Source organism: Diplotaxodon limnothrissa, linkage group LG18, assembly GCF_057381915.1.
Source record: "Diplotaxodon limnothrissa isolate DT_005_m linkage group LG18, D_limnothrissa_male_GT1.1, whole genome shotgun sequence".
Taxonomy (NCBI): domain Eukaryota; kingdom Metazoa; phylum Chordata; class Actinopteri; order Cichliformes; family Cichlidae; genus Diplotaxodon; species Diplotaxodon limnothrissa.
In genome coordinates, this window is record NC_140613.1 from 10,379,484 (window position 1) to 10,404,381 (window position 24,898).

Consider the following 24,898-nt stretch of genomic DNA (forward strand, 5'->3'; position numbering starts at 1 on the left):
GGAAGAGATGTATGAATCACAAGAGAAAGAAAAGAGTCCAGTGAAAAACATTTTACTGAATGAATATCAAATTGGTAGCACGATGTAAAAACCCACAGATATGTAACATGCAGAAAAGCACAATGACCAGCTTTAAATAATAAGTCTGTTTATATTTTTTTTAATATATTTTTGATTATAATAAATCAAGTCAAAGTGAACTTCCGTCGATTTATTAATTTAATTCCGCTTATCCAGCTCGGATTCACGGGATCTTGAGTCTGTCCCAGCTTCTAAAAAAGGACACGAGGCTGGGTATCCCCTAGACAGGTCGCCAATCTGTCGTAGGGCCAACAGAGAGACAGAAAACCATTCACGTTTTAGCCAGTTAACCTAACGTGATAGTTTTTGTGGGAGGAAGCTGGAGTACCCGGAGAGACGGGCAAATTACACAGATAGACCTCAGCCGACCCACGACCTTCTTGGTGGTTAGTTGAACTGGTTCTGCTATCAAATATTGTGTGTGCAGCTTAGCATGTTCTAGTTTTTATCTGTTTGCTAGCCCATTGTTACTCAGACACTATTAATAACACATTAGTGAAACACTGCTATTCTAGTTGACATGTTCCTTAATGAGTGCTCGGACTGTTTTATTCTGACTCGGTCCATATCCTGTCTCTAAATGCTCGTGCGTTGCCGTCGGACATTGTGGAGCCTTTTTAAAAAAGAAATTAAAATAAATATTTGTCAGTGGGTTTTAAGAATCCTGCTTTCAGAAGTAGTGGATGTTGACACACTGAGGAAGTCAGAAAGTGCTTGGACTGGGCAGCACATTGTTTGTTTTGTAGATCTTGAGATTAGCTGAAAGTAAGAAAGTAAAGTATATCAGACTTAATTGTTAAGACTGATTTAAATCAATAGAGGCTGTCAATTCAAATAGATACCCTTGATAATTGTTTGAGCAGGAACAGTAAATATATTAAAACAAAAAGCCGCCCCCCCCCCCCCCCCCCCCCCCCCCCCCGTTTTGTTCCTCCAGCAGTGCAAAAAATAATAAAAGATAAATAAATAATTTGGTGTACATGACTTACTGTCCTCCCTTGAATGCACACCACTCCTGGTATTTTAAACATGCTTAGTATGGATTCTTGCTATCTAAAGTCAGGCTATTTACTTGTATTTTTATTTTTATTCCTATTTATTCTATTTATCCCCTTCGTATATTTTATTTATATTGTCTCTGTATTTATATATATGTGTGTGTGTATAACTCTGTAACTTCTGTCGGTGCTGTGCTTTTTTGGAAATCGAATTTCCCAGAGGAACCCACCCGAGGGATTAATAAAGTTCTATCTTATCTTATCTTATCTTATCTTATCTTATCTTATCTTATGCTTTGCCTTATCTCACACTGGAATTTCAGTAAAAACCACACTGAGTAGATCAAAAACATCCTTGTATCGTGTCAAAACAACATTTCGCAGCACACTTCTTTTAAACAATCTGCACCCAATCTTGCACAATATGCAAACCGATGATTTTGATTCACTGTGATGATTTGTATACATGTTGTTGGCTTTTCCACTTCCTGAAGTTAATGTCAGCCTGTTGATATTGATATTTTAATGTTATTTCTATACAACAGGAAGTTAGGCATTACTCTTTGTCTTCTCATTCTGCCGCCTGAGAAATAGCCTTATCTCAGATTTTCTATATCTGGCATTTAGCCTCCTTGACACCCTTTTCCTTTTGGCAGTCGAGTATAAACAAGGAGTCCTCCTTCGCAGTTAGGTGGTTATCCTCTCCCCGGATAACTTCATATAATTTCCTCCGTTCACCGCAGCCAAATACGCCATTAGAGCAGTAAGCTGAGTATGAGTATGAATGAGAAAACCTTTCCAAAAAAGCTGACACCTCCAGCTGTTGGAGCAGGTCAGCGACTGGTCACCAGATGAGTCCGGGGACGCCTTCCTTTGGAGTCATCCGTCATTCCTGCATGCTGACTCGACATTGCATTTACAAACAGTTGAAAACATTTGTATTCCAGATGGGTGGAGTTCAATACATTGCAGATCTAAATTGCCAGTTTGTGACTAAAAAAAACAAGCTCCACTCACTTCCATATACTTTCCTTTGATTGTTTAAACTTTATGGTAGTTTTTAGCAGCAATCTGGTCACTAAGGAGCTTTTTTAAGTATAATAAAGGATTTGTGCATTCAATTTGTCTGATGGCAGTAGACATTTGTCCAGTCTGTAAGGGCTAAGCAGCCTAAAAAAACACGGCTGTGCAGCGGTGGTCTTTGTAAAGCCCCATTGTTATTCCCTTTTGTATCCACACATGTCTTTCCTGCTGTTTCCTTAATGTGCAACACTTACTAAACTCTCAGATTGTCTGATATAATTATGATGTGCTGAAATGTCGATTGTGCTTATCACCATCCTCTGTGGAAAAGGGGCAGCTGGCATTAGGTCCCAGAGATAGAAGCGAGAGTGCAAAGAAATGCAGCACTGAGAGGTTAACAGCCCAGCAAGTACAAAGGGTGTTTTATGGTGTTCGCATAAAGTGTGAGGACAGGTATTTTTGGTGCCCAGCTGGGGTGAAATGTGGCCTCGCCTCGGCAGGCAGAAAGTCTCTCTTCTAGAAGTCTCCGTGCTGAGTTCAGTCTGCACTAGAAAGTATTCCTAAGACATCCTATGCATCAGACTGGCCTTGCTTTACCTCTGACATTCCTCGAGCATGATCTCACACACAGGATGGATTTCCTCTTACATCTGTAGGTTTGGTTTTGGGGGTGGGTTGAAGTTGCATGTTGCAAACTGACTGCATTTGCTTAATGCATCACTGGGTTTTTATTTTAAGATTTAAACAGGGCATTAAGTAATCTATGAACTCTATCAAGCTCTGTGGGTGATTTTTAGGAATTAGGACAACATGAGTGAGCTTGTCTCCTACTGTGCAAGTTTCTGGCACTCCCCTCTTTCCTGACCACTTAAGCTACTTGTAAATGACACAAACAGCAAAGCAGCGAGCAAAAGCAAAAGAACAAAAGGTGCATAGAAGAGCTGGTGCTAGAGATGTTTTAATATTCACTGAAACTGCTGCTCAAAATCTCTAAAGTCTAATTTTGCTTATGTCATTTTGATTGGAGTTTTCACTGTTGTTTAATCTCATGATTAAAGCTGGCGTGAGTAATTTTGGACCTTTGGAGGAAAAAAAAGATTCCAAAGGAAAACACAGCCACGATAAACCGTTGGCTTGTAGGTTTGTTATGGTTACTAACAAATCCAGTGGACACAGACCAACAAGTTGTTGGATTCATGTTTCAGGTCAGTGGAATTTGCAGATTTTAAACTCAGGTTTGGTGCTTTTACTCCAAATAAAGACATGTGTGTCTTTAGCTTTTAACGTTGATGTTTGGCTCTCTGCTTTCTGCTCTTCTGAGCTTGTGTGGCACAGTTTTATGCAAGTTACTGAGAATCAGAGCCGTACTGCTGTGTGGAAACGTGGCTGAAAGCTGATGAGAGCTACACAGAATCTTTTTTTACATCAAATTGAACAAATACTATGTTTAGCTTTGCTCTCAGCGTGCAAATAGATTGTTTGGTGTTTCAATTCTCTGCTCCACACATGATAAAATGGTTGCTAGTCACTGGTAAATTGCAGTGTTGCTTAGTACCACAGAGACAATAATTACTAATTTCCTTTTGTTCTTTTGGGTGTTTAGCTATTACTGAATGAGTCGTTCACACAACCTAGTTTGTTTCCTCCATCAGTGAGCTCTTTTAGATGGGAGTAACTGAGTGGAAGTGGACTGATGAGTCTCAAACAGCGTTTGATGTCAGGGTATGTCATGTAGCCCCCTCCTTTCACAGATGTGTGTATGTTTGTTTTCTTTCTTTCCTTTTTACTTTGTAAAATTCTTAATAACTGTGGTGATTTTTTTTTGATTAACAGGAAGACATTTTATTTAAAGAAAAATATATATTTATATATGCCTCTCGCCCTAAGACAACTGGGATAGGCTACAGCCCAGTTTGATCACTGATGAAAGATAATTGTACTTACTTGTTTTGCTCAATGTAGTAAATGTGTAACAAGAATTGCTGTGAAAAAATGTCTGTTTTCAGTTTTTTTAGCTTGACAAGCTGGCAGTAGCTGGCTTGCACAGCGGAGACACGGCAGATAAGATGAAGATGAAGTGTTTTATCTGCTTTATCTGTGTTGAGCTAAATTCAGTTCAGCATATAATTACTACCAATAGACAAAACAGATGGACTACTGATACGTCATTTAGTTGAGTCACACTGACGTTGTGTTTTCTGTGGCAGTAGAACAAAGGCCGAATGAGTGCTGTTCTTTCGTTCTCCCGAGCTCATGAATTGAATACCTGGAAATCTCCTTGTGGGTGTTGGAGTGATGGTCAGGAACACTTCAACCAATGCAAAGTGTGGAAACGAGGCTTTGGTTTTTATTTTCTCGTTTATACATGAAGGTTACACGAGCACACGAACGATCCTCTGTATGAAATTAAAAGATGAGCTGATGCTATCACTGGATACATTAATAGAAATGGTTTCTTTCTAATTATTCAGTTTTATTTTTGTTTAATTTGTTTCTTGATCAACCAACTTCCTAATTGTTTCTAATGACTGTGATCTAACAATTATTAACTTTAAAGGTGCTTTTCTTTGCCACACCTCACCTGTACTCACTAAATTACTTCATATATTTGTGTGCAGGTTCCTCATGGGAGAAATCCATAAGACAAATTGGCTTTGAAAGGTAAGATAAGATTTAAACTAATAATGAGTTATAAATAATAATGATGCTAATAATAATAATAATTCCACTCATCGGTTCTGCCTGCACTTGTGCTACAAAATGATTTCAGTTCATGTGCTGAAGGTGGAAAACAGTGGCACAGTCTACAGAGTGGATATGGATACTTTATTTATATTTTATAGCACAAAAACACGAGTGAGCGAGAGCGAAAATCAAAATTAATGTAAAGAGTAGTGTAACAAATTACTTTCTCTGGGAGTAATTAAGTAGCGCACTGCATTACTTTTAAGAAAAGTGTTCTGTGTTCTATGTGTAATAATTACTGAATTACTTACTAAAATTATTTATGTAGCAAATAAAAAATAACAATAAAGAGAGAAACAAGACAAAACCAAGGTGCTGTCCACATTATGTGGCTGACAAAATTAAAAATATTTATGAAAAAGTCAGGATAACAGAATGTTAATGTATGATCAGTTAGTTTGGACATGCAGGGACGTAAAGCAGAGTCGAGTCTGAGCAGGGAATCAAGCAGTCTGCACCAACTAAAGATGAGACACTATGGACTGAGCGGTCTGCAGACACAGTGTGTGCAGTCAAAACTTTATAATTTTGTGTGGACAAAAATTAGGTGAAATAAGATTTTTTTAAAAGTAGAATTTAGAAAATAAACTATTGTATAATGTGATAAACTAAATAACAAAATATACCTTATAAAATAACTATACAAAAAAAGGGGTCACCTGAAAATCATTAAAAACAAACTAAAACTAAATATTTGTACGAAATGAAAACAAAATCAAAATAAACTAATTCAGTTTTGAAATTGAAACCCTGCTGAGCGATGATAACACATAAATAGTACAACTGGGGTTGCAATAATAATGCAGTTTTAAGGAAATATCTTTAAAAATAAATTATTTTAAAATTCACATTTTCGCTTCACCTTTTTGTATCACCGCTCTGTTTGCAGGAGGTGGCACCGACCGTGCAAAGTGTCTTAAATATAGCAGCCCCACAATAACATTAAACATCACTTATTACTGTAGCTGCAGTGGCTCGTCATGTGCCCAGCTTCATAAAAGCTCCAAACCTGTCCCTGTGTGGATTCTTGTTGAACGCTAAACCCACTTATGTTTGACAGTGGGTTGACAGGCCTATTTTTCAAAGCTTTTGCTGTTGTGTCTGCCTCCCCCCCACACACACATGATCATATTAGATGTGGTTTCCTGAGTACGGGAATGTCCTAACTCAGCCACGTCCTTTTTTCCAGTACTCAACATCCTTCATACTGTAAGTGGCGGAAGTAGAGCCATAAACATTTCATCCCATATGCATTTACCTGTTTGTGTCGAGGGTCATATACAGTATATGAGCAGTGATTACAGTTGGCTTTGGTGCATTTTAATGCCTAAATGGACCTGAGCTCAGATGTATCCAAGCCTGAAAACGATTCACAGCTGTTGTGTGACTTTTTCAGTCATGCTGAGTGTTCAGTTTACTCAGGATTGACCTTTGCAGATCCTTCATAAATACCAAATATTTATATACAGGGCATATTTTATTTGGTCTATATTTAAAGTTTTTCACTGAGGTGGCGTGACTAATTCCAGCTGTAGCTTGGACCAGTGAGGACAGGTCCGAACACTACTGATGTTTTTGTGATTCCCTCATACGATAACTATGGGAAAAGTGGGAGTCACTGAAGTTACTGGCTCAGCCCCGTTTGGCTCTGATGGTTTCCATCTCTTTCATCCATGTGAGGATGCGCGAAGCTTCACAACAATGAAGCAAATGGAAACAGGCGTCCTTGAGCAGATTAAACTCCACAACAGAAGCCAGAGGCGCATCTATTTATCGGTGTGTGCGTTTTTCCATCAAGATGATTAGCACTCTGGTTTCAACTTGTTAACTTTTATAAGCTTTATATAAGCTCAAGACCAGAATCCAGAATGACACTGGCTGTTTTTTTCTCTTTTTTTTAAAATTACAAGTATTTGGTCTGCTTTTTCTCTGCAGCCTGAGCCGCAGAATCACCAGTATGGTGTGTTTATTGTAAACTGTTTAATTACTCTTGGAGCCCAGCATGAAATGTAAAGAAAACACTTTAGTGGCCAAAGACAGGATGGAGCGCTATTGCTGTAAAACCAAAATAGAAATTGGTTTGGATGATAAAAGAGAGTTTTAAAGCTTTTGAAACCTGTTAGCCATTTCAGGGACAATTTTTATTTGATTTAATAGAACATGCAATCATGACACCTCATAAAATGCGTCCTCGGGCAGCATAAATGCATCTCTCTGGATTATTTGAAGTCTGAGATTACTGCAGCAGTCATGGCAACTGTCTGCCACCAGTGTTTAGCTTCCTGTTTGAACAAACCTTTTTGTATTTAATTAGACGTGAGCGGACTAATCAAATAACAAATGTTGCAAAGGCAGTGTTTGTTCACAGCGCTATAACTACAAGAGTTTAAACAGCGTCATGTTTTAATATATCAGTAATAAAAACCCCGAGCTGTCTTCATGTAAATATGATTTGTTTATTAAGTGTTGTCAAGAGAATTCAGACAGATGGACAAACATCTCAAAATGATCCTTTTATTTAGTCCTTACTTTTCTTACTCCATGCAGATGAAAGAGAAAAGAAATAGGGCTAATTACGCCAGCTGCCTCCGTACGAACAAAGGATGCAGTTTTTAGGGAAGTAAACATGTTTTTCACAGTTTAGTTAAAAACAGAAAATAACGCTCTCCCTCTCTCATGGCCTTTTTGTTTGAATGGAATTTAACTCGTTAACAGCAATATGTTTAAAGCCCGATTTCATTAAAGAGGGTGGTACTGCATATAAAATCTGAGCACAACACATATTAAAAGAGCACTTGAGTAAGGGAAAAATACAGATTCCCATGCGTTCATGTGAACAGGTGGTGTTTTGCTTCAGTAATACCTGTTCTCGTGATTCTCAGTGCAGCTCCTGTCTGCCTGAAACGGATTAGAATGAATTAATAACTTTTCTTTATTTTAGTTTTAAAAAGTCAGAGATACAGAGGGACATGTGACGTGAACTCAGCCAGGTTCAAACACAGGGCAGCACCTGTTTATGGGCCAAAGTAAACTAAACAATCGACCAGGAGTCCCTGGATTTCTCAGAAAAACTGCTTCATATTAGACCTCATTGTCCACGGGCAGTTAAGCCTGTTTTATCTTGTCCCAATTTCAATCCTTTATGTGTTATTGGCCTGCAAGATTCCTCCAAATCACGATTTTTGGGATTCATCTGCACTTTGAGGAACCGAGCGTCTGCTTTCTGTCAGCGTCTGTGTCCCATCTTTTGTCTGTTTGTCCCCAGCGTGAGAGGTGCAGATGCGGGGAATGGCATCCGAGTGTTCATCCCCGATATCGGCATGTTTATGGTCGGCTTGGGCATCTGGCTGCTGTGTCGCAGTCTGGTCCAGAAGAGGCCGCCTGAGGACATGGCACAGTACAATGAAGACTTCCAATCAGAGGAACAGGTAGGTTTCATTTGAGCTGAAATGAAGTCCGTCTGTCTGGATGGTTTGAAAAGTTCTTTTAATTTTGTTGTTGTTCATTGTAATATTTTCTTACTCCATGAAAACTCCACACAATTAAGATATTCACGGTGGGTGGAAAAACAAAGTATTGGTCGGTTTCACGCAGAAAGAGAAAGGAATGGAGAGCAGTCTACTAATTGACTTATTGTTTCCTTTCCTGTTTGAAATAAAAAGTGAAGGGAGGTGTGGGTTAAAGTGTGGATTTCATAAAAAAACAATAAATCATTTAGGAAGCTGAGTACAAGCAGATTTTTGTGCCTAAAACAAAGAATAAAAGTGTCTTGAAGAGAATAATGTCTCAGTCTAGTCAGAGGAACTTTCAGTTGGCCGTAAACTCCTATGTAAACAATTTCACACAAACTGATTACAGACTTCAGCGCTGAGGAAAGAAAAAGTTGTTCATTGTATGCTGTCAAAATTATTGCTATAAGTATATGAAAGGAGACTAAAAAGTTCACAAATCTGTTCATTATAAATACAAAAACCTGAGCTTGTTTAAATCGCACAGCTACTGGCATCCCCTCTCTGAAAACCTGTGTGCGCATTCGTGATTTCACCATGGACCTCCAACTCATACAGAGAGCAAATCTCAAATTCAAAGTGACCTGACATTTATGTTGAGAAACATAGCTGCTGAAGAGAACTGCATCTTTTCTAGACCTTAAAAAAAGAACCACATTTAAAACAAAATAATAATAAAATATTTGTGTTTTTAATGACCGTGTAAACTAAATTCACCTTGTTACAAACAATCAAATTCAATTTCACTTCAGTTCAGTTTTATTTATGTGGCACCAAATTAAAATGATAGTTCCTTGAAGGCGCTAAAATAGCCTCTTGTATAGGGCTCTTCAAGTCCTAACCTGAGCTCTATAAGCTGTAAGCAGCAGAACTCAAGTAAACTTCCCCGTGAGCGTTGGTGACTTGGACAACATCCCCCGTCTCCTGGCAAGTCCTCCCTTCTCTTTATGACTTGTGTTAATTAAATCCACATTCACTTTCACTTCCACTGTGCTGCTCTGGTTGGCACAGATGGCATGGCCGCTTTATTACTGAGAAACACCAGAATTAATCTACAGCGCCTGTATTGCGTTCTGTTATAAGAGGATTTTCCGCCTGCTTCTTTCTTTGCCTAGCACTTTATGTGTTGAAGTGAGTGGCCTGCTTGCTATGATGTTTCTCTTTTACAGAGTCTTAGGGAAGTCAGGGACACATAATTACTTAGATTCAGCAGCCAAGAAAGATCTGACTGGATTAGATGTCAAGCCAACATGTAGTTCCAGAGGAAAACATCTGCTAAGGCTTTCAAGCATATATGCTCTGATATGTTGTGTTACATGCTAACCGTGCTGACAGACCCTCGCAGGAACACACGTGACACACTTTACTTTTTTAGTATTAGTAGAGATTACCTGTAAGAAAATGTTTTCAGCACCATGGAGAGCTCTGACCTCCGAGCTGCACCCGTATGTGCACCTTAAATGTGTCGCTGTTATCTCCTCCCAAGGAGGAAGACGAGAAGCTAAGCCTGGAGGACAACGTCCTGTTGGAGGAAGACTATGAAGCAGGGTACGAGGCTGAGGAGGACGAGGAAGATGATGTGCTGGAGGATGAAGAGGAGGAGGAAGAGGAGGAGGAAGAGGAAGCAAAAGAGAGCACAAAGATGAAGATTCTGCGGATGGTGGCAGAAGTTGCTTCCAAAGTGAAGGAGATCATCGGGAATTTGATAACCACTGCAGGAAAAGTGGTGATCACCATCTTGTTGTGCGTAACAGGTGAGGAAATCTTTTCTGTTTGTGGGGCAAATAAATAGTTTCAGATTATCATGAAACATACAGTCTGTTTGCTTATGTGTTCAAGTTGGGCACCTTACATTAACTTGAATGATGTTTGCTTTACAATTTCACCAGTTTTTGCTCCTCCAGCTAAGAGCAGCCGGGGTTTTTGAACACTTTTGAGTTTAAAACATTTTTCTGTTTAAACTTGTCTCAGTGGCTTTTAATCAGGGCCGCTTTATAGACATTTAAATGGGGGGATTTGTGACAATCAGAAAATTCTACTCTGATTTTTTTAATGATTTTGACTGTAAACACCAGTCTTTTTTGTGGAGGAGATGCAGTTCCCAAGCTGTGAAGAAAACTGTATGAGATATATCAGAGGGAGTCAGTTTTTTTCTATAAGTAGCATAAGATCTCCCAGCGCATATACTCTGATTTAATCTTAAGTAGTTATGTTTACAGTGATTGAGGATTGCCAGGAAAGGGGGGGGGGGGGGGGGGGTTCTTAATCTGTCCTAATATACTGAAAACAGATTTTCAATGATGATTTATAATTATTTTTTTTGTTCTGTTGAAGTATGAGGGGTAGGTGCTGAAAAATATCTTAATGAGAAAGAAAGAAAGAAATGACCTACTTCCAGTCATCGTATTAGCAACGTGTATTTAGCGTGAGTCTGCTGGCTTTAATTTCAGACCGGTGCTCATAAAACCTGTTTTTCCACAGTTTCCCATGTGTTGTTGAACTCACCTTGAATAAAGTGTTTTTAAAACAGTAACTACATAGCTATGACGTTGTGATAACGAAAACAAGTGTGGTGCAAGGAATTTAGAGGAATTTAGATTTAAAATCTCATAATCCCTGAAAAAACAAGGCAGAAAAACCCCTCACCTTCATTCAAGACTTTAGAGAAAAGAAAACACTGAATAAATGATTCATTAATTCTCATATAAAAGAAATATTGCGACTCTAGACCACTTTAACTACTGCTCAGTCATGCCTAATTTAAAATCACTAGTTAACCTGACATACATGTCTCTGGACTGTGAGAGGAAGTTGGAGGAAGCCCACACGTGTACAGGGAGGATATCCAAACTCCACACACAAAGGCCCCAGCTGAGGCTCAAACCAAGAACCTTCTTGCCAACAATGCTAGCCACTGCACTGCACTTTATCACTATTCAGATTTATCTGGTGACAGTATATAATATAAAGTGTATTTGAACTGTAGTTTGACAGCCAAGACGTAAAACTGCATGAATAACTATGTTAAACCATATTTGGAATTATTTCTCAGTCAATATTTAACAGCATTAATGATGTGAAAGTTTTGCCACATTCAACATATTAAAACATTATAAAATTACGGGAACACAATCTGAGGCTCCATGTGGGTTAAGAAAAGGCTTGTATTTATATACCACTCTGGCAGATGTCTGACTGGTTTTCACTGGTTTTATGTTTGCAGGAATCACGCTGCCCTCGTTGACCTCAGCTGTTTACTTCTTCACCTTCCTCTTCCTGTGCACCTGGTGGTCCCTGCGCCGGACCTTGAGCACGCTGATGTTCAGCTGCATGTGTGTTCTGATGGCCATCTTCAGCGCCGGACATCTGATCGTCCTCTACCTCTACCAGTTCCAGTTCTTTCAGGAGTCCGTCTTGACCAATGACGGCTACATCAGGTCAGAAATGTGAAGCTCAGAATTCAGACATTATACTGCTTTAAATGTTTGGCTTTACATCAGACAAACAAGACTTTATATTATTATTGTTTTATTATTTTCCACAATTTAACTCTGTTGGGCAAAACGGATCGCGGATCATTACAAATAATATGCTAACTCTATGTTGTTTGTATTTGTCATTCTCAAAAAATCAACAAAAACCAACAGGCTTTAAAAACTTTTTAAAAAGTCTTTTTTTATTCTCAGATAGGTTAGCGAAAGCAGAGTAATCAGACCTCAGAGGGTTAAACTTGGTCGGTGCACTTGACTTTCACTCGGCACACAAAAGGAAAGGAAACCAACTCAGGAACAAACACAAACTGTTGTCCCAACGACACAGTGAAAGTCAAACTGTGGCATTACAATTTGTCTCTCTCCTGTCATTTTGATGAATTGCTGAAATGTATTTCCATAGTTAAAAACATCACAATCTGATACTAACGCTCTTTTATCATGTGAATATAAATGACATGTTGACAGGGCTCAGGAGCCAGAGCTCCTTCGACTCAACAAGATTTATTGCGCCCGAGGCAAGTTTGTTTAAACAACAAATATTTACTGTTGTTTCAACCTAGAAAGCAATGAAAAGAAAAACTTAGCTGGAGGGTAGCTTCATCAGACTCCTACTCATAGCACATCAGTGTCAAATGCAGAGCTTTTAAGCTCTTCACTACAACCAGTGCTGTTTTATTATGCATGAAAAAGGAGGCAATCAGCTGTCTGTGGCTGCTGCGGTGAAGCGCTGTGGTTGGACTAAAGCCACACTGTTGAACGTCTTGCCAATATATGTTAGTCACAGTTGTTCAGTGAGCTGACTTCATAGCAGGCAGTCTGTCAGCTCATTGTTTCTATTCTGACAGCTTGGGATGAGAATGATGCTGTTTATTTAATAACAAATGTAGACTTTTAAAATATCTGCTATAATTCTCTCTAAACATGTCCTCTATCGACTTCTGCTATTAATTTGACTTTGTTTTCTTCACTGGTTTTAATCAGTCATCTGATTTTAATTGTTTAATTTGGCTAACGAAGACATTCCCTGCTTCTGTTCACTTATCACGGACATTGGAGTTGGGGGTGAAGTTAGGCTCAAAGTGGAGGAGTTTAAGTATCTCTGGATCTTGGAACGGAGAAAGAAAGATTGACAGATGAACCGGTGCAGATGCTGAACCAATCAATCTGAGATGGTTGAGCCATCTGATTAGGATGCATCCTGGATACCTCCTCAGTGAGATGTTTTGGACATGTACAACCGGGAGGAGGCCCCTGGACAGATCCGGGACATGTGGGAGAGATAATCTTTCTCAGATGGCTTTGAAATACACCAACATCCTCTCAGAAGAGCTGGAGGAGGTGACTACGCCTTAGAATGCTAACTGGACCTCGAGAAGCGAGGGTGGATGAATGGATGCCAATATCATTTTAGTGGAGTAGTGCAGCTCAAAAAAAAAAACTGGAATATCAAAAAAAGTGAATGATTTTACAGTTTGATTTAAAAGCTTTCTTATTTAATACACATGAAGAGAAATATTTCAAACTAATCTTTGGTTTAATTTTGATGAATGATGATTAGAGAATTATGTACAACATTAATTTTGTATTAAAGATAAAAACAATTGGAGTCCAGCAGCCACAGTAAAGGTAATTTATCACACTAAACTAAAACTAAAACAATGCAAATATGATGCTTAAATTCACTAGTAACTCAGAAAGATCAATTAAAAAATGGCTTTGAATGTAAACTAGAAAAGCTCTCTAAAGTTGATGTACGCCCACTGCTGCACAGCAGGTCCTTTAACTTATAGTAATGATGCGGTGTCTCACCAGTAGCACTGCAGCTGTCTCTGTGTAGCTGATATCTCAGTGCCCTTGGTGTTGCTGTGTTTTATTGATCTCAGACTTTCTCATTTGAAAGCTGTGCTGCTGTTACAGCTATGTATAGCTGAAACTGCCTCGATAAAGCCCGTGTCCTCTCCGTCCCGCTCCGGCCTCAGATGGCAGATAAGGAAGCGATTACAGTGTCCCACTGACAGGTTTTTCATTAGGAAACAAAGTCATTAGAATGAATGAACCGCTCACCCTCACACCATCTACACAGGGTAATCTCTTTAAATCGTCCAGCTTTAGTGACCGCGCAGTCTGAGTGTGTGATAAATTTGAGGGGTCATCACATCCCTCTACTATGCTTTAGTTTACCTTTACTTCTTAGGTTGTCTAAAAATCCTTAAATTTAAGAGAATACTTGTTGTTATTGGTCCCCTGAAATACTTAATTAAATGCTGGATATTGGAAAGTAAAATACTCAAAGGTGAGTGTAGGCTCTCGCCTCCAGAAATCTTTTAAATGAGACATAAAAGGAAAAGAATCACTGCCGTTAACACGTCACTGAGGAAGTAATGTTGTGAAGGCCAAAATTAGACACACATTTTAAGGGTGATTGGCATAAAACTGTGGAGAACTCGATGCCCTATGTACAAAGCATAAAAAAAGCACTCTTTACTTTATAAATCCCCTATTTTATATTTAGTTAGTGTTTTATGGGGGGAGGGTTCCCAAACTGTGGTCTTCTCATTTCGGAAATAAAGAAGGACCTAATTTGTCTGTCTGAGGGCCAGCATTTGGAAAGGTTGTCACTTTTCCGATTCTTATTTCACAAACAGACTGTCTGTTTCATCATTTGCCGTCTACTCACACGTTCATGTTGACTTTCCACATCACTGAAGTATTTCTGTCTGCTGCTGTGTAAAAACTGAGGCATGATCTCCTCTGCTCTGGCCTGTTTAGTTCGCACTTCAGGTCGTCAGAGGGAAACTATTGGCCCATATATACGTGTAGCCTCGATTTGACAATAGGCCACCTCAGTGCCTGTCCTAATTGTCCCTGCTGACAATGACTCGGCCTTGCTGTGGACCTGGTGCTGAGTGAGACTGTTGAGAGTCCTGGCTTCCACTTCACTTCCTGCCTCACCGCCTTAAAGTGGAAGTCCCCTGTCATGTGACTAACCGGCCTTCCCCAGTTGTAACAAGAAACTGTTCAGGAAATGTGCTGGATTCTGGGGGTCGTTCGCTCCTTGACATGGCATGAAAGACAAGACTCTGGAGGCTTCTAAATCTGAGTGTTTGTCACTGGAATACGTCAGTGCAGTTCCTGAGTAGATGACCTTTATTCTGCTCAGAAGGAAAAGGAGTGAAACATATGACATCCTTTGTTTTATGAACACATTTTTAGCCTGGCTGCATTGTACAGAATCCAGGGTTAGAGAGTTTCTTGCCAAAATGACCACTAGAAGAGAGTTGCTACCAAAATCAGAAAGTATATTTAGTTTTTTAAAGTTCATTACAGAAGTCGACTGGAAGAAACTGTAACACTGGTTTTATTAAAGTGGATTTATGATGATGTTACAGTGGCCACTTCATCCACTGTCAGAAACAAACTCCTTTAACTCCTCTCCCTTAATCCCACTTTCTTCTGATTGGCTGCTTTTCATCAAAATGTTTGGACAGTGTGTGCGTTTGGCTTCCGTGCTCATAGTGAAACCTGTATACCTGAAGTGAGGAGCAATATTTGCCTTCTGTGAGATCACCATAAGCTAGTTTGATCATCATTGTTTATGTAGTGTCAAATCACAAAAAAACTTGCATAAACCATAAATAACTTGCAGTGTTATAGAAACCCCAACAATCCAGAAATCCCCTGTGAGCAACTTAAAGTGACTGTGAGGAGAGAAAAAACAACAGGCAGCAACAGGCTCAGGAAGGGAGCCCTCTGCCGCAGCAAGTTGGGGGTTGAGGGGAAACAGATGACAGAAAAGGCGATGAACAGGATCAGGATGATCAACAAACAGGATAAATCACTACCTATGGAAGGGCTTGGACGCAGGTTAATAACAAGCAGTAGAGGGAAATAAATGCACTGAGAGTCACAGAGAGAAAGAGAGCATAGAGGAGAAGAGCTCGGTGCATCATTTTACAAGTCCCCCAACAGCCCCAGTCTATGGCAGCATAACTAAGGGCTGTTTCAGGGTCGACTGATCCAGCTCTAAGAACAAGCTTTCAAGTTTTTAGCTTGCGTCTGTCTCCCTGACTCAAACTGAGAGCAGTTTTGACAGTAGTCAGACAGTAGATGAAGGCCCTGCCATAAGTAAGCCTGCACAGAGCGAAATGCTCTGCTGCGATCACATGGCACCATTTATTTTAAATTTCTTTCTGTACTGCCATTCTCCATAATTACCAAGCCTCCAATTAGATTTACCTAAATACTGTTCCTTTAAATCATTAAACTCTCAACACTGAACTGAACTGGATTTACTCGGAGCATCTGAGCAAAACAGTCCAGACATCCGTCTCCCCAGCAACACATTCCCACACCTTGCGGGAAATCTCCAGGTGAAGCCCGATGAGTTACATAGTCTCTCTCATGTGTTCTGTGCAGTCATCAGAAGATTTAAGCTGTTAAGACCTTTCGTACATTTTTGCTCTCCAGGATACGACTAAAGGAAGCCAGTATACTGTTTGATTTGAATTTGTTTAGTAAAATGTTTCTTTTCATGTATAAACTAAAGAAATTTACAAAGTAAAACATTAGGAGACAAAAAAGCATTATAAAATCTTATTTGTCTGCTGTTTTTACTGCTTAAAAACCCTTTTTTCCATCCTCATAAACCTTTCTGTCTCTTCTCAGTGTGTTTGGCATCTCCCCCATTGTCCAGAGCAACTGCTCCTGCACGTGGAAGCTCACTGTGCACCCGCGGCGTAAGTGGTACCACTTTGTCAGTCCCATCATGCTGCTGATCCTCTATTACACCCTGGCTACTCTCATCCGCCTCTGGCTGCAGGAGCCCATCGACCAGCTGATGGTGAGGACAGAGAGAGCGCACACACGCCTTTTTTTTTTTTAGTCAAAACGTTGTGACATGTTTTGTAAAGCACATCAATAATTTATTGATTTTCATTTATATCGGGTGTTTTTGATTTGAAAGCAGCTCCACAATTGTATTTATGATCTGGCTAAATTTAGATGTTGTGGATCAGATTTAGTAACAGTCTCCATCAGTCTTCTGTTCTTGAAACTGTACTGCAGGATTTACTAAATCACACTGCCTGTATGACATGTACATTTGTATGAGTTTAATATAATAATCCAAATCGCCAAGACAGCATATCTGCTGTTACAGACAGAGCTGAGTTTAGGTTTTAGTCACGTTCATATACAGAGATTCATGCATGAAAAAAAATTTCAGGGAACATAGAAGCTGCTGCATGTCGTTTCTCAAGACTGTGCACACACAGAACTCTGCAACATCACAACTCAGCTTTCACAGAGTTTGATCCTTTTCCTGTTTCTGTAGCGTTGGATCTGTTACATAAATATTTCAAACAGCTTTTAATGGAACTGAGACAGATGTTCAGTTTTGAATCTTAGCTTTGCAGAACAATATGAGCTACCTGTGCGTTTACTCACTTGTACAGTAACAGTAACTTCATTAGCACATGTTTGGGGCAGAATTTGGCGATCAATAATAAACAGATTTTAGGTTTATATGGCAGGGTGTTTGTGATAAAGCTGCCCCTCTCTGAGTAAACCCTACATCAAATCCTACTACCTGCAGATCGATTTTTTTCAGCTACATCTCATTGATCTGAATTGCTGTGGGGTTTAAGGAGACACGTGTGTCAAAGAGATCCTCATACTGAGATTTTTTTGGTTAATAGATGACTCACTCCCTGTTTTGGTATGCTCACGTTTGACCTGCTAATTTGGGTCAGTTTGTTGCTGTTGCTCTGCAGTACTCGAATTAAACTGGTGGACAATATCGAAAAAAATCATTATTTCACCAAAAAGCCATCATCAGTGTGATTTTATGTGAAATAACAATCACAGTACATGAAAGTTAGATGAGATTTCTGTACTAATCAAATAAAAGACATCTGCAGCCAAAAATTACTTTTTCAAGAACTGTATCATCACATTACCACTATACACAAATACACATGGGATATGGGAGGGTCAGTGTTAAAACTTGAACTTTCCTTAATGTTTAAAGGGGCACTGTGGGTTCTTTCTTCTGTTTCCTCTGTGTCTGGAAATCACAATTTTTTTTTAAATTACTTTTTCATTTTTACCTACTAGCTCACAAGGGCATTTCAACAACTGGAGCACAAATTTGGTTATACAAGAAAATTTGTTTTTAATTTCTCATTTTTGACAAAAGAAAAATTATGCATTTTGGCTTTACATTGTGACACTTTAAATTTGTTGATTTTTTTTTTTTTTTTGCTTTATCAGAGCGTAAATGTGTTTTTCAAGCTCCCTGACAATTTCGACTGACTAGTTCCTGTATTTGAAGTTATGAGGGATAAACTAAAAAAAACAAAAAACATAAAAAGAACCCAATTTCCAACCACCCCAGTTTGAAAGCCGGTGACAGTTATTAGGTATAATGTTGCATGGATTAGGTTAATTTGCAAAAGATTTGGTTCTGAAGGATTCAGCAATGAACTTTTCTCAGATGTGACTGCTTTTGAGTAAACACAGCGAGAGAAATACACTGGGTTACAGAGACCAGCTCAATAGAAAGGTTACTTTTTAAAAACGCCTGATGACATTTAGCTATGACTGCCTGATTTCACTCTGTCCAATCAATCCAATATCACGCAAAGCTTGATGTATGAACTCAGTTCATACAATTCTTGACTTCTAGCAACTTCACACAAACTCATAAATCTGTGACTATTAACACAAAGTTAGACCTAATAAATTATATCTAACTGAACAATAACAGTGTAGAGAAGAAACAGCATGTGCATATTTATGCTGCCCAATTTAAATTAGCTCCTCCTTTGGAAAGTGTGGATTCTGGATTAAAAGCAGATGCAAAAACTGGGTGGGTGTCAGAGACACGGTTTGAATGCAGTACACACAGCCTCCATGACAGCTCCACAGTAAATTCCAGACAGTGAACTGAAATAGATCCAGATTGAATTAAATGGGCAACCAGGTGGCCTTGTGATCAGAGAAACCGTACTGATGGAAGATTTCAGGGCAATCGATCACTGGTGGAATCTGTACACAGCTTAGGTGTTATCTGAGACACTGCTGGTCTAATTTTGACAAAGCATAAAGGGAGGACCGGTTTTGGCGCTACGTTCCTGTTTTACAGAGCTCTGTACAAGAGAAAAATGCAGCTCTTACATAATAACAGAATCCACTGCTCCAAAAATGTTGAATGAATGAAAGATCAGTGTTAAAATCTTTTCTATAGAGTCTGTAATTTCACACTTTTTCTCTTTATCCAGTTTATTCCTCACCTCTGTGAAATTATTTAGTATATTTTAAATGATTGCTTTGGGTTTTTATTGCTAATAATATTTTACAATTTTGTTTCTAACGTCTGGCCACAATAAGCAGCTCTTTAAAACACAAAAGTATCAAATGCACCCAGCACTTAGGTGTCACAGATTTGTTTTTAAGTGTAATCTTTCACTGCCACTGTACTATCCACTGTACTAGTGGGGAGACAAATCACAGATATGGAAGGAAAAAAGGAAAGGAAGGAAGGAAAAACCCACACTTCACTGACGGAGTATTTTATTTTAACAGTTTTGGTAAACTGACCCTGACTGTATTTTTGCTCTGCTCCCACCACTGAGTTGAAACTAAAGTCCTGAGTGAAATGTTGTGCAATCATATTCAAGAAGACCGCCCCTCCTGAATTCATCCTGCCTTCCTTAACCTCAGAGCTCGAGCTCAGCTCCGTTGTCCTGTAATGGAGTTATAGATTAGTGTTTTTATAGAGAGATCAATACCAGCCTGTAAACTGGTGGGGCTGTATGCATTATTGATCGCTTCATAGAGCGGTTTGTGTGTGTGTGTTTACGTGTACGCGTGCGTGGGTCTGTGTGTTTTCACCCACTCTTACACTTTAGATAATAAAAAAATGATTGTGGCTTAAATCAGCAGCGGACAGGTTTGTTCGATGGTGGAGATGCCAGATTATGATGGACTTCATGTTTGCCAGAAAAATAAGGCGGATTATAAATCACTTTACAGGTTGATTTATAGTTTGTCATCTGTGTTTATTCAGCAGCAGTTCATCAAATTCTGAAAGCAGAGTAATGATCCAAAGAAGTGAGACATAAGGAATCTGCTTCAGATGAATTTATAAGGTTTCACACTTAAAAAAAATATCTTTAAGATCTGTATGATGTCAGACACAAAGTTCAATACACATTGTTTTCTGAGGGGCAGCCAATCAGAAGAAAGTTGTGTTAAAATGAGAGAAGCTAAAACAGCTTGTTCCGGGGAGCAGGAAAGGACCCAGATGCAAGACTTATAAACTTAAAAAATAACAAAACAAGCCATTTATTAAGGTCAAAAGCAAATAGTGTCAAAATTCAAACAGCTAAAGCCAAAAGCACACAGGACAATAAGCAAAAACACACAAGGATGAAGTAAACAGAAAAAGAACATGATGAAATACACAAAAGAGGTAATTAGAAATTAGAGACACCTTGAGAACTAGACACATGTAAAACCAGTTAAGCTAAGAAGAAACAAAGAAAGTAAAATGGCTACCAAAATAAGGGATTAACATGACAGGGATAAACTGAAACTCAAGGAATTAAATATAATCTATGATCCTAACTACAAACAAAAACTACATTTCAAAGGTAGAATAAACTAAGACTGGGACTATTATCATAAAGAAGCCAGCCAGTAAATATCTGCTACATAAAAAAACTTAAACAGAAGTCCAACACCATAAACACAAAGTCACGTGATGACTCGCCTGATCAGTAGTGGGCTAAGGACCTTTAGGACCACCTCCAGAGGGGACAGCCCTCCTAGCCTAGTGGGCTAGGCGTGTCTTACCTAAGACTCTGCCAGTTGCTTTAGAACTAATGAGTCCTTTTGGATAAGATTAAAACGCTTCAAAAACAATTTAAAAAGTGCAGTTGCCTTTTTTTTCATCATTTAAGACTAACCTGGATGACTGAGAATCCGCACAGACAATTAAGTCTCTTATTTTACCAGCAGTCTTAATAAACTTGGATCTCACTTTCTAGACCTGCTTACAAAACCCCAATGCATCAACACCTACAGAGAGATAATAGAAAGAAATGCATGAAACGTTTTCAGAATTAAAAAGTCAAGTGCAAGAATGAATGTTGTTACATAAATATAACAATTTAAAATGTTTCAGTAACAAAATGTAGCTCCTTAAATTTGTATACTGCAAACTAACTGAATAAAGTAACTGGTAATATATAAATGAACATTACGCAGTACTGCTTCCTCGTGATGCAGTAAATGATGAGTGGAGAAATAATCAGCTGTGCAAGACAAAATCAAGTCCAGACAAAAAAATATAGACTGTACAATAGTCTTACCTTCTTTATTATTGATTTATTACAAAAATGCAATTGATTTTTGTCTTTAGTGTTCATGGTAGGTGCTGAAAATGAGCTTAACAGCTCCTCTTTAAATAACTTCTTGTGCATTTTTACTTCGTGGTGACACTCTCGTCAGGGACGCTAACTCGGTTCATCCAAGTCCTCCTCAGTTTCTTCCCTCACAGACCGTAAAACAGTGTTTTCTAGAAGCAGATTGAAACCATAACTCTTGAGAGTATCATCTCCGTTGCACAACAGCGGAAAGATTCACATCAAACACGAAACTTCTCTATCTGTGTTTTTTCAGGATGACAAGGACGATGATGTGTGCGAGGAGGAGGAGCTGGGCAAATCATTTATCTCAGCCAACAGGAAGCGGCTGCTGTGGTGGGGATCACGCCAGGGCACAGACGAGAAAAACGTACGTCAGGGTTAAGACACACGCGGACACAAGCCACTCAAAGTATTGATTATTATCATTATTTTTCTACGATGCCGTCCTTTTAAAACAAACCGGATAAAGGTTCAGAAACAGAGAAAAAATAATAATATTTTTTTAACTTTGTAAGCGAGAAAAAAACACTTGTTTCTTTTTAACGTTGTCAGAACTGATAACAAATGTTGTCCTGAAACACTTTGATTCAGTTTTACGATTCAACAATAACAGGCAGTCTTAATAAAGCAGAATGGAACAAATCAGTAATATTAAAGTTTCAAATAACAATAAAAACAACTCTATTAAACTCTAACGTCAAGCTGCAGCTGTTGATTGTTTCCTTAAACTTCCATTTGCTTCATCTTCATGATAATCGACTCATCCCTGGAAAGATTTCAGACCAAGACACTTTGCCTCTCTTGCACACGCACGCTTATTGTGACCTTGTTCCTACATCAAGGCCCGTACGCTGTCTCCACCGTTGACCTCCTGAGGTTTAAAAGCTTTCAGGGTGTGCAGACGCAGATGAGTGATGGTCTCGATTTACAGATTAGCAGCACTCGGCTTTGTTCTTGCTTATCAACCACTATAAAGAACACGGAGGCCTTTGACTTCAGCAACTCATCGATAACACACCTTGCCTTGTATGCTCTTTTTCTCCTCTTAGCTCCTCTCCACCCAGGATGGAATCAGTACAACAGAGGTGCGGGTTGTTCTGGATGTGTCTTAAATCTGTGCATTTTCACCCCTTTTAGTCTTGCTGCAAGAAAGGAAATCGCTGCAAAGTGCTTTTCACACTGCATCCTCATTGAACGGGGTTCCTATAATTTTTACATCCTGATTGGTTCTGTTAATCGAGGGCTTAAGTAAACATTATATATACATATGTTGGTAACCTGATCTACCTTTATCTTCTCAGTTGAAAAGCTGTGCAAGTATTTCTTAGTTGGAAATGTTGGAAGAGGGAGTACCTGTACAGCTTTTACAATACAAAAGTCACAGGAATTATATCTGATGAATATTGATGATATTTAAAGGTTTGGTTCTTATTTTTAGACTCTCTTGAACACCCATTGGTTAAAATTTAGATTGAGGGTACTATTGCCTCCACTTTGAACTGTCCTCCTGTTCATATCAACATTGAATAAACATCTCTCAAATCTTTCAGCATTTATAACAGTGGAACATGAATTAAATTTTGAAAGTCAGAGTGCAAGCGAGTACATTAACAATTATAAATAACAAAAGTTTTATGTTGCGTGGTTTGTTTTGTTATATTAGTATCAGTATTGGTCTAAATCTGTTCAAGGTTGAAGACGTCTTAGTACAAAAATGACTTCTTTATGTGCAACATTTGAGCAAGAGAAACATTGTTTGCAGGAGCACAGAAAAGTCATTTTGCACCAAACTCTCAATTTACAGCATTGTCAGTCTGCTGAGGCCTCACGTTGTTTTAGGTAGTGATTTTTTTAGACATTGTTTCTGCACAGGAAAAACTTACAGCTAGCATTATGAGGGGAAATTATTACACTAGTACATACGTGCATTTGGCTATTTTTTAAAGAATTTACAGGCCTGTCTGTAGAAAGCACAATTTCTCAGATAGAGGACTGATGTTTTGTTTCTAGCTTCTCATATACAGAGGACATAATAACATTTTAAACTTAACAGTAGGCACCTGAAATTTTTGCCTAATTCTATTTAAGAAGTTTTTCTTTCCCATGAAACCTTTTTCAGGCAGATCTGTGATTGTCGGATGGGAATTTTTTTGTTTGTTTGTTTTTTAATTTTAATAAAAGGCCTACAGCCCACATTGTATTTCAAAAACTACAAATGAGTAGAGATCAAACTAATGACATCACAATGTGAGAATGCTGTCACCTATCCACCACCAGCACACCTTCTAGGTTATCACAGCTCTATTTTCTCTTGATAACTACTTTAGTGCGGCAACAGCTTATTTAAACAATGTATAGCTAACAAAAATTTAGTTAATGAAGTTTAACAAATAAAAATAAATGGATTTTAATGTATATCACATCAAATTTGACATTCTACAGATACAAATATAATATGGATGTTATTCATATATTTTGATGAGGATAATCATCCATTGAAAAAATATGAAAGCCCTCGATCAAAGTAATTTTAATTTGATTTCATTTCATTACATTTTTTTTTTTTAGAAAAGGGGTTGTATCGACTTCAAAAACCATGCAGTGTGAAAAGTAGAAATCGTGCCTCTATTGCCCAACAAAGCCAAAGTGTGGTAACTAAATGGCTAAAGTTTCCTGTGGAAAAAAACAGTGTCCAGTATCAAACAACATTAGTTACTCCTCTTTGCCTTTGTGAGGCATGCTAAACTGTTGTGTGAGCTCATAACAAAAAAAAAAAGTTCGGCATCTACTGAAGTTTATTTGTTATTTATTTAAAAATGATCTGCAGGCTGTGCCCACTTCAAACGGGACCTCCTTTGAGTTTGCCGTGACTGAGAATGGACCAGTCTGTCGGGACTTGTACTCAACCCCTCAGTACAAAATGGACCAGCCCAGTGATGGCACAGGTGAGCTGTTTATTCATTCTATTATGAACATTTCTAGTCTGCAGTGAATCTGTAAAATAGTGCTGCTACCACATAAAACATTCAAAATTGTCATTTTGATATTAATCATAAACACCTCTATTCAAAACTGCATGTTTTATTTAAATTTGTTTGATCATGTGAAACGTTTCAGTGTGACAAAGATATAGAAAAGGAGAAATCAGGAAGGTGGTTGAATTCCACATTTGTTTGTAAGGGTTTAATTAAGTTTCATATGCTTAGTTACAAACGCTAAATAAAATATAGAGTGTAACAGTAAATATTTTTTCTGATTAAATTAACTTTTTTAGGTTTAAAAGTTTTTTAAGTTAACTGTGTGAGGAATAAATTGTCATAATCATAAAGTGATTGGAAGTAATTAAGTACCTTTGATGAAGTTTTTACCAAATATGGTAAAAACTTATGTATGGTGTATTTCCACCATAACTTTTACAAATAGACGATACATGTTATGCAGTGAATTCAAATGTGCACAGTTAACAGTACATAAAAGCAGCAAAGATGGCTTCAAGATAAAGTAAATTATCTTTCACATTAAGTGTTAAATACATCTGCTACTTCACCCTTCCCGCCTTCATTTTGGTTTTATGTTTCACTTATTTGCAGCCGAGTTCACTGAATTGTTTTAAAGGT

At 38.4% G+C, this 24,898-nt stretch overlaps 1 protein-coding gene across 1 annotated transcript in view; it reads left to right on the forward strand.

Moving 5' to 3' along the window:
- Window positions 1-24,898, forward strand: part of piezo2b (piezo-type mechanosensitive ion channel component 2b) — a 90,007-nt gene that overhangs the window by 15,049 nt on the left and 50,060 nt on the right. Inside the window, exons 4-10 of the mRNA XM_085377047.1 lie at window positions 4,721-4,763; window positions 8,113-8,275; window positions 9,843-10,110; window positions 11,580-11,793; window positions 16,516-16,690; window positions 21,535-21,648; window positions 24,109-24,226. Coding sequence (XP_085233173.1) covers window positions 4,721-4,763; window positions 8,113-8,275; window positions 9,843-10,110; window positions 11,580-11,793; window positions 16,516-16,690; window positions 21,535-21,648; window positions 24,109-24,226 — 1,095 coding nt within the window. The remainder of the gene's footprint in view (window positions 1-4,720; window positions 4,764-8,112; window positions 8,276-9,842; window positions 10,111-11,579; window positions 11,794-16,515; window positions 16,691-21,534; window positions 21,649-24,108; window positions 24,227-24,898) is intronic.